The 14,079-nt window shown below is 42.4% G+C and overlaps 1 protein-coding gene across 1 annotated transcript in view; it reads right to left on the minus strand.

Moving 5' to 3' along the window:
• MTMR3 (myotubularin related protein 3) overlaps nucleotides 1–14,079 on the minus strand; it is a 131,467-nt gene that overhangs the window by 17,185 nt on the left and 100,203 nt on the right. The window contains 5 exon segments of the mRNA XM_027566343.1: nucleotides 288–399; nucleotides 1,740–1,871; nucleotides 2,390–2,595; nucleotides 7,194–7,307; nucleotides 9,109–9,205. Coding sequence (XP_027422144.1) covers nucleotides 288–399; nucleotides 1,740–1,871; nucleotides 2,390–2,595; nucleotides 7,194–7,307; nucleotides 9,109–9,205 — 661 coding nt within the window.

Below are 14,079 nucleotides of genomic sequence, written 5' to 3' on the forward strand. Positions count from 1 at the left end.
AACATGGAGAAGAGAAAAGAGGAGGGCCCAGAAAAAGTAAGACAGCGGCACTTCTGTTCTGAGGGTTGAGACCTGTTCCCTGCTGCACATTTTCAAACCTTTCAAAAGGCTAGATTTTACTCCCAGCTCCTCCTTTTTGCTGAATGATCCTCACACAGGAAGGAGAACACTACCCATGGACTCACGGTAAAACTGAAGTTTACCAAAAAAATAACAAGACCCCCTCCAACTCATTAAAAAAGAAAAAAAAGGGCACTGCAAACTTAAAGCCAAGGCCAAGGTCTTACTTTCCCGGATCTGGCATCTGAGTGCACAGCAAACGCAGAGACTGAAAACTCCTCCGAATTGAATGAATATTTGCCATTCCCATAAAAACAACTTCACAGTTTGGGTAATACTCTGGAGAGAACAATAGAGAGAACACAAATATGGTGAATTTAACATCCACAACGCCAAGTTCAAAAGGAGCAAACTAGCTATAAAACAAACCCACTGTGGCTGCTGACGAATGAAATACTGGTGTTTGGATGACTATTAGCCCAGTCCTTTATGATGAGATGAAAACAGAGCTCGATTTTTAGCCATCTTTTCAAAAAGGAAGGATGTGTGAAAAACATGTGTGGATGTGTCAGTTGCTCAGTTGTGTCTGACTCTGCAACCCCATGGACTGTAGCCTGCCAGGTTTCTCTGTCCATGGAATTCTCCAGGCAAGAATACTGGAGTGGATTGACGTTCCCTTCTCCATGTGAAGAAGAAACTGACAAAACAGAAGCTTTTATTTAAAAAAAAAAAAAAAAAAAGCTGTGTACTTCCACTTTAGGGCTTCTCAGGTGGCTCAGTGGTAAAGAATCCACCTGCCAATGCAGGAGATGTGGGTTTGATCCCTATGTCAGGAAGATCCCCTGGAATAAGAAATATCAACCCACTCCAGAATTCTTGCCTGGGAAATCCAATGGACAGAGGAGCCTGGTGGGCTGCAGTTGATGCAGTCACAAAGAGTTAAACATGACTGAATGACTGAGGGCACATGCACACACACACACACACACACACTCTTCTACCTTACCCCAGGTTTACTTCTTGGGCCTCTGCTAACTTGCATCTCTGGAATCTATAAGAAGAACCTACCAGAACCATGTACTTATGCATTCAAACTCTGTGCTCAAACTGCTTTTTTCAGCAATTAGTTCACACCTGAATAAGGAATTTAGTGGTCTACCTGCTCCATTGGCACACAACTGGCACCCAAGAGGTCCCTCCTTGGAGAAAGGTCCCTCCTTGCAAACAGTAGGGGTGCTCTAAGTCAGGACTGAGGTGCTTCACTAGAGTTTTGTATTTACTTCAATTTCTACCCTATGTTTTTCAAGTAAAAGCCATGTGAGGACTTTTCTGTGGGGCCAGTGATGAGCATACCCAATGTCAAACACAATAAAAAGCTTTTAGAAGGCTGAGAAATCAAGCCACCAAAGCAGCAGCTTCCAAACTTAATAGGCCTTCTTAAGGGAGAGGACTGACTTTCCTTATCACCAAAAGGCTGGTACCAGGAAGGAAGAAATCTGTGGTTTCACTGCACTCCCTCCTCCATGTCTCCCACGAGAAGAGCATGCAGTACTGTGAATCCAAGGAGCTGCGGCTCTCTCAGGACAGCCCGAGGAACATGGCTTTACATTCAAGTTGAGAACTAAGACCCAGTTGGGCATGGGCTGGACTCCCAAGGACAGAAGCACCGTGCACCTCACCTGGGCATTCACAACCTCCTCCTTTGGCTCGGTTTGCCACCGCGGCTGCATAGGAGCGTGCGTCCAAGATCAAAAGCTTCTGTGGCTGGATGGCTAAACTCTCTGCTCCTGAAGCATTTGACAGAGAAGAATCTGGGGACATCAGGAGCAGGAAGAAAAAACGAAATGAACCTGTCTCTCCCAGAATTGTTGCAAAATAAAAACGACAGGCACTTATTACAGTACCCCAAAAACTCGATTAAGTGAAGTCCACCTAACCCACACTACCTAAATACAATGGAACTTCTCTCCCGAGTTGTTTTCTATTTTGCCTACCATCTCTGATACTTCGGTTCTACCTAGAATGACTACAATGAAAGCCCAGTGTTTCCCTCATGGTCTGGAAACACTGTATAGGTCCCCTATCACATGCACAGTCCATCTTGTCACGACGGCAGAAAGACAACACTCTAGTGCTCTTAACCAAGTTTGAAAGAGAAGGTCTTCTGGTTTTTGCCAAGACCCATGACTCCTCAAACAATCCCACTAACTGAAGCTTCACTCTCACTCTTCTATGAAACCAAATTCTGTCTTAAAAGAAAAAGGCCATTTCAAGAAAAGTTTCTCAGATGCTACAAAAACTTACTGCCAGAGGCCCAGGGACTCCTTACCGAACTCCACATCAGAGAGGTCTCCTGCACAGGGGAAGTCCCGGGGACTGTTCCTAGCCGATGGCTTGCTGCCACCGGATCGGGAGTCGGAGGCACAAGCTTTGGCTACGGACTGCACCAGGTGCTCATCGTCGGCGTTCCTCCAGCCCCACCAGCTGACCTCTGGCTGTCCGCAGCGGGCAATGACGGCTCCGTTGCTCTGGTGCCTGTGCGGGGAACAAGACGACAACTGTACCCAACCCCGTGGCCCCATGCGGATATTCTGAGCTCACACACAAAGTGCCACAGGAGGCTTTAAATGCCTTAATGAATGCTTGGCTACAGGCATGTGATGGTTAGCTTCAAGGCCTCCCAGGGCAGAAGTCTTATAAACCATCAAGAATAATGAAATCTATCTGGATCTTTCTGGATTATCATACCATTTTAGAGACCTTTGTAGAATAACCAACGAAATGATAAATGTGTATTCTTACAGAAAACAAAATATTCATAAAGAATACATGAATAACTACTTTTGGAAAATTAGGTAAAAAATAAAATACCAACACCACACTAATTCTGCTACTTAATAATGAAGCATTAATCTCTTTTTAATACTACATCTGCATATCCAAGCTTAATGGATGCTAAGACAAACATCTGTTTCCTCCTGACTTCTGAGGACCCAGCATAGCAACTGTGCAATTATGGCTGGCTTGAGGATTCTTTTCAAAACAAGATCCCACATTTGGGACTGAAATATTTACCTGGCCCACAGTGGACTGCTTTACAAAACCTCCTGAGATTTCATGAGTCACAACTGCTCTTACTATAGGCAGATAGCTCAATGAGCCAGTTATCCTTCCGTAAACTCTTAGAAGGAAATGAATAGCATAAACATCAATAAACCATACTCTGATAAGATCCTTTTTCACGAAAAAAAAAAAGACCAGAAATCATACTCATTGTCTATCCAAGCTTTTCCTAATTAGGAATTTTAGTAAGGTAATTTTAGCAGCTAAGAAGTTGTAAGGGTAATGTCATTTGGTGACAAAAAGGAATCAAGCTCTAATACATATCACAACATGGATGAACCTTGAGTATGTTATTGCTCCAAAGTGAAAGAAGTCAATCACAAAAGACCACATTATGATTCCATTTATACAGTGTCCAGAACAGGAAGATCTATAGAGATAGCATGTAGATTTACTGATAACCCAGAGCTAGGGAGTGTGAGGAGGGAACAGGGAGTGTATGCTAATGGGTCTGGGATTTCTTTTTAGGGTGGGGAGAACGTACTAAAGTAAGCGTAGTGACGGTCGTACAACACAGTGAATATACTTAAAAACACTGAGCTATACACATTAAAAAAAAGGTGAACTGTATGTGACAGCTCAATAAAGCTGTTTAGATGTTATAAAAGTAGTCAGTTCACTATAAAAATAAATGAGTAAAAAGCTAGTAAGCAAAAAATTTTAATATCTCCCAAATTCTATATCCTAGAAAGAACAATGTTCTTTACTCCCATTAAAATTGTTTCCAAATACACATTCATCCACATAAAACATATGTGGATGTTTTATGCACAGATGGGTTTTTAACAGACTATTGCATCTATATGTCTTGTTCAAAGGACAACGTGAGAAAGTTTTTTGTTTTTAATCCTAAAACTCATAAACAATAAAATTAAATTTGGCAACAATAAATTCCACTGGAATCATCAGTTTGTTTGTCATTTTTAAATCCTCCCTCATTAGGAGAGACAAATAATAGAAAGTACTCGTGTACTGCCAACACAACAATTAGGTCAACTGCTGAACGGCCGAACTATAAATAAAACCTCAGTGATTCTTAAAGGGCCTACTAGCATACAATAATAGATGCTGGGTAACCAATGAGCTGAGGGGCGGCAGCTCTTTACAGAATAGGCTGGGGGGCCTCTGCTGCACATCCTTTTTTTCCGAAATTTTTCCCAGCAACGCTTGAGAAGAACAGTAGATGGCACTCGTCAGCCTGGGTCTTGGGTTTTAAGGGTCATCGTATGATAGCTAGATCACAACTGAATTGCTGCAAAAAGCAGCTTCTGCAGTCATCTAAATGCTTTAGGTAGCATGAAAGAGAACAAGAACACTGTAGCTAAAAATCACTAGAGTGTTTCTATCATTTTAAAATAGAACCAGGAAAAATAAAACTTAAGATGTTCAATGGATGAGTCCCCTACTAAACAGTGAATTCTTCAATTTTACATAGAGAAAGATACAAATGTTTAAACTATCCCAAAGTTAGTATTAGTCAAACTCCCTAAATGACTAGAAAAGTTGCTGAGTCGTGTCCAACTCTGTGACTCCATTGACTGTAGCCCTCCAGGCTCCTCTGTCCATGGGATATCCCAGCCAAGGATACTGGAGTGAGTTGCCATTCCCTTCTCCATGAGATCTTCCCGACCCAGGGATGGAACCCGGGTCTCCTACGTTGCAGCAGATTATTCACCGTCAGAGCCACCAGACAGCCCCATGACTAGAAGTTTCTAAGAATCACTCAATGCAGAGTGAGACAGCTGTGACTTGCACTACAGATGGGCAGCCTTTGCACTGTCTTGCCGTGTCAACGCAATCTCCATCTTCAATAATAAAGCTAATTAAGCACTCTCGTAACCATGGGAGAAAGCACTGATCAGATGCTGGTTCAATGTGGTGCTTTCAAGTAAGTGCGGCCAGCAACCTCAGGAGTCATGATCTACAGACAACTACATTCAGTAAACACATGTTGGATTCAGAAGCATCCTGCCACCTGAGCTAACAAAGCTCATTCATTCCCTCTAGCATAAACTCTGGAAGGGAAAAGAAGCTTCCCATGTTTATTCTAAGTCTTCGGCCTACACTTTTAGGCCTCTCTACCAACAGGAAGAATTTCACTGAACGACCCTTGCTTTGAGATGAGAGTCCTTTCCCCTTACGCTCAAAGTCAGCAAACTCCGCAAATGACAGGGCTGCTGATCTAACACAGCTGCTGGCCGCACAGCAGCAGCTGGCGGCTTTCCCTATTTGAGCTGGGCTGATCACTGATAAGACTCCTAAATCCTTTCAGCTTGCGCTGCTCTCTAATTCCTGTGTCAACCTTACCACTTGAATGATAGGTAAATTTGGTGACCTACTTTTCTAGAGGTGTCTGAAAACAACAGTGATGAAAACTGAGACTGAAAATTTAATGGGTTTCCCTGGTGGCTCAGATAGTAAAGAACCTGCCTGCAATGCAGGAGACCTGGGTTTGATCCCTGGGTCGGGAAGAACCCCAGGGGAAGGGAATGGCTACCCACTCCAGTATTCCTGCCTGAAGGATTCCATGGACAGAAGGGTCTGGCAGGTTACAGTCCAGGGGGTCACAAAGAGTCGGACACGACTGAGCGACTTTCATTGGGCCAGAAGCAACTGTGTACTTTCACATCTCTCCCTCTTTGGGATGGCCACTAAAATCTGCCTTCCATGGACTAAGAAAACAAGCTGGTTACCTCACTAGGAATTACACAAGAAGTTTTAAACCCCTTCTTACCACCTCAGTATTTCAATGGACTTCCTTCTGGCATGAGCTTCTAACTAAGCCTCACTGGTTTGGCCCAAATTCAAGGAGAGTCCATAATGTCTGCAAACGGGGAAAATGAAATGGGGACTGTGAATATTACAAGGACATCTGAAATTGTTCCAAAACATGAGGGAATGACTTCTTAAAAACTTCACATGATTTGTGAGAACTCAGCTAGATAGTCACTGAATCATAAAAGCAGCCCTCAGGAATACAATCTACTCCAGACACTGATTAGGAAGCCTTGTCTTACAGAGTCATTCAGATGTCACAGCATACCTGTGAACTGAGAACATCATGGGAACAGACTGAGGTCAGTCAGGGAACTTGCTCAAGGTGCCACAGCAAGGCAGAGAGAAGACTTGAGTTCTAACACCTGTGCTTGTTATCACACCACCACCCCTTCTAGAATTTGGCTCCCTTGACTCTCCTGCCTCTGATCTCCAGTATCTTCTGACCAGCCAAGCGCTACCCTTCTCTAAATGCTCCCTCTCAAAACAAACTTCCATGTGGCAATATTTTAACCACAAAGACAATCACAAATCTACATCCCCCATTCTCACTTTCCAGGACTCATCTCTCTCAATCCAAAGGTCATCAACTGAAGCTAAAAGCAGTGACTACATTATCTTCCCATAGAATGTCAGAAGAGAGCTTGCCTGGTGGCTCAGTGGTTAAAAAAAAATGTGCCTGCCAATGCAGGAGACACAGGTTCGATCCCTTGTCCTGGAAGATCCCACAGGCTGTGGAGCAGCTAAGGCCCTTGTGCCACAGCTACTGAGCCTGTGCTCTAGAGCCTGGGAGCCACCACCACTGAGGCCCACTGCCCTAGAGCCCAAGCTCCGCAATAAGAGAAACCACTGCAATGAGACGTCTGTGCACCACAACTACAGTAGGCCCCACTCACCTCAACCAGAGAAAAGTCCATGCAGCAAGGAAGACCCAGCGTAGACATAAGTAAACATTTAAAAAAAAAACAACGTCAGAAGGATCTTAAAATAGCAAATCCAGCCATTTTTAATCAAAATTTTCTTTTCAGTGTCAACTGAATCATCAGGTAGTGTTGCAGTGAAGTACTGACTGGTACATGACTGGATGAGCAACTCTAACAATAAGGAAGTATGCAGTAGCCTGGAGAGCTCCCTGAACCCACCCCACCCCACCCCCAGGCTAGCAGCGCCAGAGCACAGACCAAGAGCGCTGGGCAGCAGCACCAGAGCAAGCTGGGCCGGCCAGGCTTCCTCACCTGTAGACGACAGCGGGGATGCGCTTCCAGGACCGGAAGCCTGCAACACTTTCCAGTTCTTTGTCAGTGATCCAGGCAGGCACTATGAGCTCCTGTGGATAGCTCCCACACAGCCTAACAGGGTTGGTGAGGAAGAGGGAGAAGGGAAAGAGGAGGAGAGACTCGAGTGAGCCAGGGTAAGGGTGTGCATCAAGCTACCCCAGAGCCAGTTAAAAAGGCAGCAAGGAGCAAGACTTGAAGTTCCGCCCTGCTTAGTGGAGTGGGTTGCCCTGAGTGTTATACACGTCAAGTGATACTATCTTGGATTGTTCCACTTGATGCTGCCTTTTGGAAATCTGGCCATCTTAACAATCAATAAAAAAAAAAGGGAGTTGAGAGGCACTCACTCTACTGTAACCATTGTAACCAATACATGGATCATTTCTAACTACACAGGTACCCAGTTCAACTGCAGAGGTGGAAGTCTGTGTTACTCTACCAGGCCCTCAGTCTTTCAGGGAAACATAAGAAGTGCAAGAGCCCACAGTTTCGACTTCCCAGAGACCTCATAGGATTACTAACATGCTGTTTGATGTGAACCAGACAAGGTGTCCTAATTGTAGGTAACAGGTGCAGCTATGGGTATACAGATGCAGCACGGCGGGTCAGCCCCATATGCATACACAATCACAGCCCCATTAAGCCAAGTCAGTGATGTGAGTATGCTATTAATCATCATTTCTATAAAACACACTTCAGAACTACACTCGGAGGGCGGCGGGGGGGGAAGCCAGTTTTTTTTTAATTTAATTTTTATTTTATCTTACAGTTGACTTACAGTGTTGTGTTTAAAAAAGCTGCTTTCATTAGGGAAAATATTAGTAGGTGTTTTGTTTGTCTTACTTCACTCAATATTCGGATCACTATACTCCTGTCCTCTAAGTATTACATTATCCAGTAGTCAGCTCTTCACCAAGTGAGAGCTGTTCACTTGGCAGATAAGCAGTCTCCAGTATAGGAAAGGTGGGTTATATGTGAGCAAAGCCTGTTGCAGCCTCAGGCTCCCTGAGGACCCCCTCCCACCGTCATTCTCTCCTTTGACTTGTCAGCTGAGAACAGGCCAAGGTATGACTCATCTGTAGCTCCTGATTCTTGGCAACACCTCCTTGGCCAAGGTCCATGTTAAGAGCTGTATATAGTAATTAGCTGTAGTTTTTCCAGCAAAAAATGAAATGCTCTGATGGCTACCCACAAACAGTCCAAGAAAATAGCTATCATAATCTGAGGCAGTTGGAAAGATAAGAGAGTGATTAATGTCTCCAACTGCTGCAGGGAAACTTAAGAGGAGAAGGATACGTTAATTGAAAAATTCTGGACAGTTTTCTTTCATTTTATAGAAATCTGAATCACCAAAATCATAGTTAATTAACTGCCCTTCCCTATCGAAGTTCTTATACGTTCCAAGGAAATATTTAATAATGATTACATTAGTATTTAAAGGTTACACAATCATAGCTATGACATTAGTTTTAGATCAATGAATTAAAGAACAGAATAAGACTTAAGCCTTTTCGTACGATCTGTGGTAAAAGTACGTAAAAACCAGCTCCTAAGTGTTTTATCGAGTAGTGATAAGGACAACAGAAACTGCCTGCCTATAGGTATTTAGACGTACATGTGCCAGAAGAGAGGCCTGGAGGGGAATGGAAGGAAAACTCCAGGATCCTACTAAGTAAAAATCTCTTTCCACTCCAGTGATAGCAATGGAAACAGAAGGCTCAACAAGTACTCTGAAAATCATGCACTTATATTTAATAAATAAAACTCTGTTTTGAAGAAAAATTTTAAATTCAAATGTTCTGCCACATGAGAATTGGGGTTTCTTGACAAGGCAGCGGTCATGGAACACAGGCCACAGGGACCAAACACAACTCACCTGTACTTCTCATTGATGTTAGAGATCCTCCAGGCGTTGTTCATATCAAAACCCATCCGCTCCACCTCGTTTTTAAACCTTGACGTTACATGCTCCCCTAGGGACCAAAGGCAGACAGGAGAAAGGAAGAAATGAGTACGATTTTGCAAAACAGGTGGAATAAAAGCACTGGTATCCTTAGTTTTTTTTTTTTTCTTTTTAAGTATTATAATAAATACCATATTTAGTTTTAAAAAAAATCTCCTGCTGGGCTAAGATTATAAAAAAAATGAGGAAATTAATTCTGATCAAGAATATTATCTCTTCAATTAAAAATAAATTTAAAAAATTAAAAAGGAATTAATATTATCTCATCTAATCACTACTATCAAATTTAAGGGCAGTATCACTGAACGCATGTTACAGAGGATAAAACAGACTGGGGAGATTATTACGGCAGCTCTGTCTGATCCCAAAACCCATGTTCTTGTCACTATACTGGCTAGCTTCCTATTTCCACACTCAGACTGATGGTATACATAAGAAATAAAATCAGTAAGTTCACCAAGACGAGTAATATGGATCTGTAACTCCTCATGAGAAACCCTCTGGGCCAGATTTCAGAAACTGAACTTTCTGGATTTTAAGGTGGTATATGTATTATCAGTTCAGTTGCTCAGTCATGTCCGATTCTTTGAAACCCCATGGACTGCAGCACACCAGGCTTCCCTGTCCCTCACCAACTCCTGGAGTTTGCTCAAACTCAATGTCCATCAAGTTGGTGAAGTCATCCAACCATCTCATCCTCTGTCGTCCCCTCTTCTCCTCCTGCCTTCAATCTTTCCCAGCATCAGCATCTTTTCAAATGAGTCAGTTCTTGGCATCAAGTGGCCAAAATATTGGGAGTTTCAGCTTCAGCATCAGGTCTTTCAATGAACACCCAGGACTGATCTCCTTTAGGATGGACTGGTTGGATGTCCTTGCAGTCCAAGGGACTCTCAAGTCTTCTCCAACACACACTTCAAAAGCATCAATTCTTCGGCTCTCAGCTTTCTTTATAGTCCAACTCTCACATCCATACATGACTACTGGAAAAACCATAGCTTTGACTAGACAGATCTTTGTTGGCAATGCTGGGTTAATGATCTCAAAAGCATTAAACAAACATTAACATCTTTACAGTGCAAAACATGGATAACTCAAACTAAGTGGGTTAAATAAAGCAGCAAATAGCTAGCTCAGATGAAGTCAAATCACCAAATAAAATTAAAATCTTTGATTTTCAGAACCTTATAGATTACAGAATTGCAGTTAAAAGATCATGGGGTTCCCTGGTGGCTCAGTGATAAGGAATCTGCTTGTCCATGCAGGAGATATGAATTCAATCCGTGGTCTAGGAAGATCCCACATGCCTTGGAACAGCCAGGCCTCTGTGCCACAGCTATGAAGCCTGTGCTCCAGAGCCCAGAGTCGCAACTACTGAACCCACAAGCTGCCAACTACTGAAGCCTGCACTTCTACAGCCCATGCTCTGCAACGAGAGAGGCCACCGCAATGACAAGCCCGTGCACCATAGCTAGAGAATAGCCCCCATGAAAAGCCAAGCAATAACAAAAACCCAGCACAGCCAATAAATAAATAATAGATCATAAGACTTTAACTGCCTGTATCCATGAATCTCAAGAAACACCATACTTCTAATCAGAACGCCGAGCATAAAAGAACATCCACCCAAAACAAGTATAATCTGCCTACATTTGCCCTCGTGGATTTGGCTCCTTCTTCCTTAAAGACAGCGAGCTACAAAGGCAGAAATGAACTAAATATAAAAGTCATTAAATCTGAAATATTTCCTTCCATGAGAACAGAGGCCTAGAACAGTAATTTTATGAAGAACAAACAACAACAAACCACTCGGCAGTCCCTCTAACATTTACAGCTTACAGCCTGAGAAGTAAACACTGGCGGGGCCGGGAGAAACTACGTGGCAAAAGCACAGAAGAGCCGCACGGTGACCAAAGCTTTGCTCTCCCCAGGAGAAGAGCTTCAGAGCAGGAAACAGCAACTACCCGAACGACGGACAAGTCTATCAAACTACTTCCCATTTAAACTGCTCTTCTTGAGCTTAAACTAGGTATTGTATGCTTCCTGAAGGAGAGCTATAAAAAGATGAGGTTCAGAGATGCAAGAGGAAATAATCAACTGAATCTATTCCATTCTGGCAAAGTTTTAAAAGCGATATAATCTTTCAAACAGGAAAAAGCTATCTGAATTGGGAGTGCCATCTGTCTACAAACTGTAAGGAATGGTGACCATCAAGAATTCTAGACAGGGAGTCTTTTCACTTATAATCACAATACAAAAGCTGTAAAACTATGGCAACTTCTAAGTTCATTAACTAATGACAAGTTTTCTCCCAACTTGGAATATAGTTCCAAGTCTCTGAAAAATGTAAAAAGGTATTTACTTAGTGGTCATTTACATTAGTACCCCTATCTTAATGGACACCCAGACACCCTCAATAGAACCCTATAAATTCAAGAGTAACCCTCTCCACCTCCCTCCCTTTCTCCTCAGGCAGTTTTCTACATAGAACCACTGCTCAAGAATGGGTTTAGAATTCCCATTCCCAGCATGAAACTGAGCTACAAACAAACATATACTGAGTAGCCATCATTTAAAAAAATCTGTTATTTCAAGTTCCTTGAGAACAAAGAATGAGTTTAAATTCTTTGTATTCTCTAAAGCAGTGACTTCATCAACTTTGAATCCGACCATCACAACCTACAGTAAGAATGTTTTACACCACAATTCAACACAATGTATTTTTTAAGAGTTTCATAAAACAATACTGACCCTTGCTATGTGTGCGACTCATTGATGTTTTCTATCCTAAGTGTTTCATTTCATACTTCATTTCTTAAAACTTCGATTTCATGACCCACTGGTGGATCACAACCTGCAGTTTGAAAACCATTGCTTGAAAAAAAACTGAGCAGCATACTTTACATACACAGAGTAATTCAACTGGCTTTTGCTAAACTGTGAGAAGTTCACTTGTGCTCATCCTGCCAGAAAAGTGCAAGCCAAGCACAAATATTGCTGGGTTTTCCTTAAGAACTCCCTCCCCTCTTAGAATTCTCCTATCTCCACCAATTCAACATCAGATATGCTGTAATACCCCAATTTATTTGTTGCTTTTTATTTCCATTTCGACCCTTCCTATGGGCCTTCCCCATCCCCAAATGAGGTCTGTACCTCTTTAACGTTTTGTATTTCTTATACTACATACAGTCCAGCAATTATTTTAATAATAAAAACTTTTCTTTAAAGCAGTAAGTTCCTCTACCATAAATACAGTTATCAACCAGCAGTCTACAAAAATTTCCCCCCAAAAGTCTAGCTCCCGGGGTGATTCTGAGTACTCACTCACACCTACAGTCATATGTAACCTAAAGGCCTGGGGCAGAAGGGCCAGGCCCGTACCGAGGACGTGAGGAAGATCAGTACCAGAGTCAGAGAAGGTGAGAAACAGCCTCCAGATTTTCAAATATGGAGAGAAGAACCCTTCTTTTCTGTGAACTAAGGGCCCAGTTCAGTTGTCTAGATGTACAATTACTGGACTGCGATCAAACTCGGAAAGCAGACTGCTGACAAGGGCTTTTACTTCATCTAAACAGGCAGCTGCACAACAGTATATGGCCCAGAGTCATGCTGTTCATGGTTAATCAAAAGGTGCTTATCAGGCAATTCACAGAGAAGAGGTCAGAGAGGTGGGTCTGATGCTACTAAACTAGCAACTCAATTGCCCAGTCATCTGTCAGACTCCAGATTAAAGCTCACATACAGAACTACCGCCAAGAAGACAGCTAAAACGAGAAGGATGTTGAGCATACAGCTTGAGTCCATTCTTATTTAGACTTTGAAATGGGGCTAACAGCAGAGTCAGGAGTTTTGCAATGAACTCCAACAGCATTATGGAGACTTCCTCCAAAACAGATTAAGACTTAGAGCAATGTGGCCACAGGATGGCTGGCTAACTATGACAGGTTCAACAGTCAGAAACTAAGATTCACACGAATACAAGGTAATGATATAATTTTCCCATTTCCCTCCTCTCTGACACATTCTACTCTTAATAGGCTAGGCAGAGAAGAGTCCATAAAAGGTTTTAATAACTTCTGAAAGACTCAACTTTTACCCTTCAGAATCTATGCCTGTAATCTCATGTGCTGGGGCAGGTTAAAAAATAGCATGACTTTGAAACATCTCAGGCGCCGTCTCACCTAAAGATGACTTAAAAGAATGTGGTTGTCTGGTCTGCTCCTAACTGGTGAGTAATGCTGTAGCCACTACCAATACTCAACAATATTGGGTAGAGACAGAAGAACTAGGTTGACTGGCTCTAAAAATGCCACCATAGTATTTTTCGAGGGTGAGTTTTCCTCTGTACTTCACAGTGAAAATATATGAAAGGAAAAAGGCATACATATGTATTCAAACCAAGTCACTGAAGTTCAGTAAGACTGCATATGACCTGCAGCAGGTTGACTTCAGTGTGGAACATACATATTAAAAACAAAATACAACCTTTAGTCATAGAGTCAGTTCCAATCAGTTACAATGGTATCATTTTATATATTCATACTTTTCAAAATGTTTTCATAAGCATGACACTTAGGAGGCACTCAAGCATTCACTGAACTGAAACAGAGCTGATTTTCAGAATATACAGATCAGCTTGGGCAGGAAGAAGAAATATGTCCCACACTTTGAAGAACACAGGAAACTGAAGTAAAGAGAGGACACATGGCTTGCCCGGCGCCGTTTTAAAAATTAAATGGTAGAGTATAGGTTTGAATTCCGGTTTTCTAGTCCCTAAATCAGTATTTTGCCCCCCAAATGCCTCCATCCACAAACCCATGAAAAAAACAGGAAACTGTGGATGTCCTGGTGGCCAACGAATACCAAATATCTTCAAGGAAAGAAAGG

Source organism: Bos indicus x Bos taurus, chromosome 17 (genome assembly GCF_003369695.1).
Source record: "Bos indicus x Bos taurus breed Angus x Brahman F1 hybrid chromosome 17, Bos_hybrid_MaternalHap_v2.0, whole genome shotgun sequence".
Lineage (NCBI taxonomy): Eukaryota > Metazoa > Chordata > Mammalia > Artiodactyla > Bovidae > Bos > Bos indicus x Bos taurus.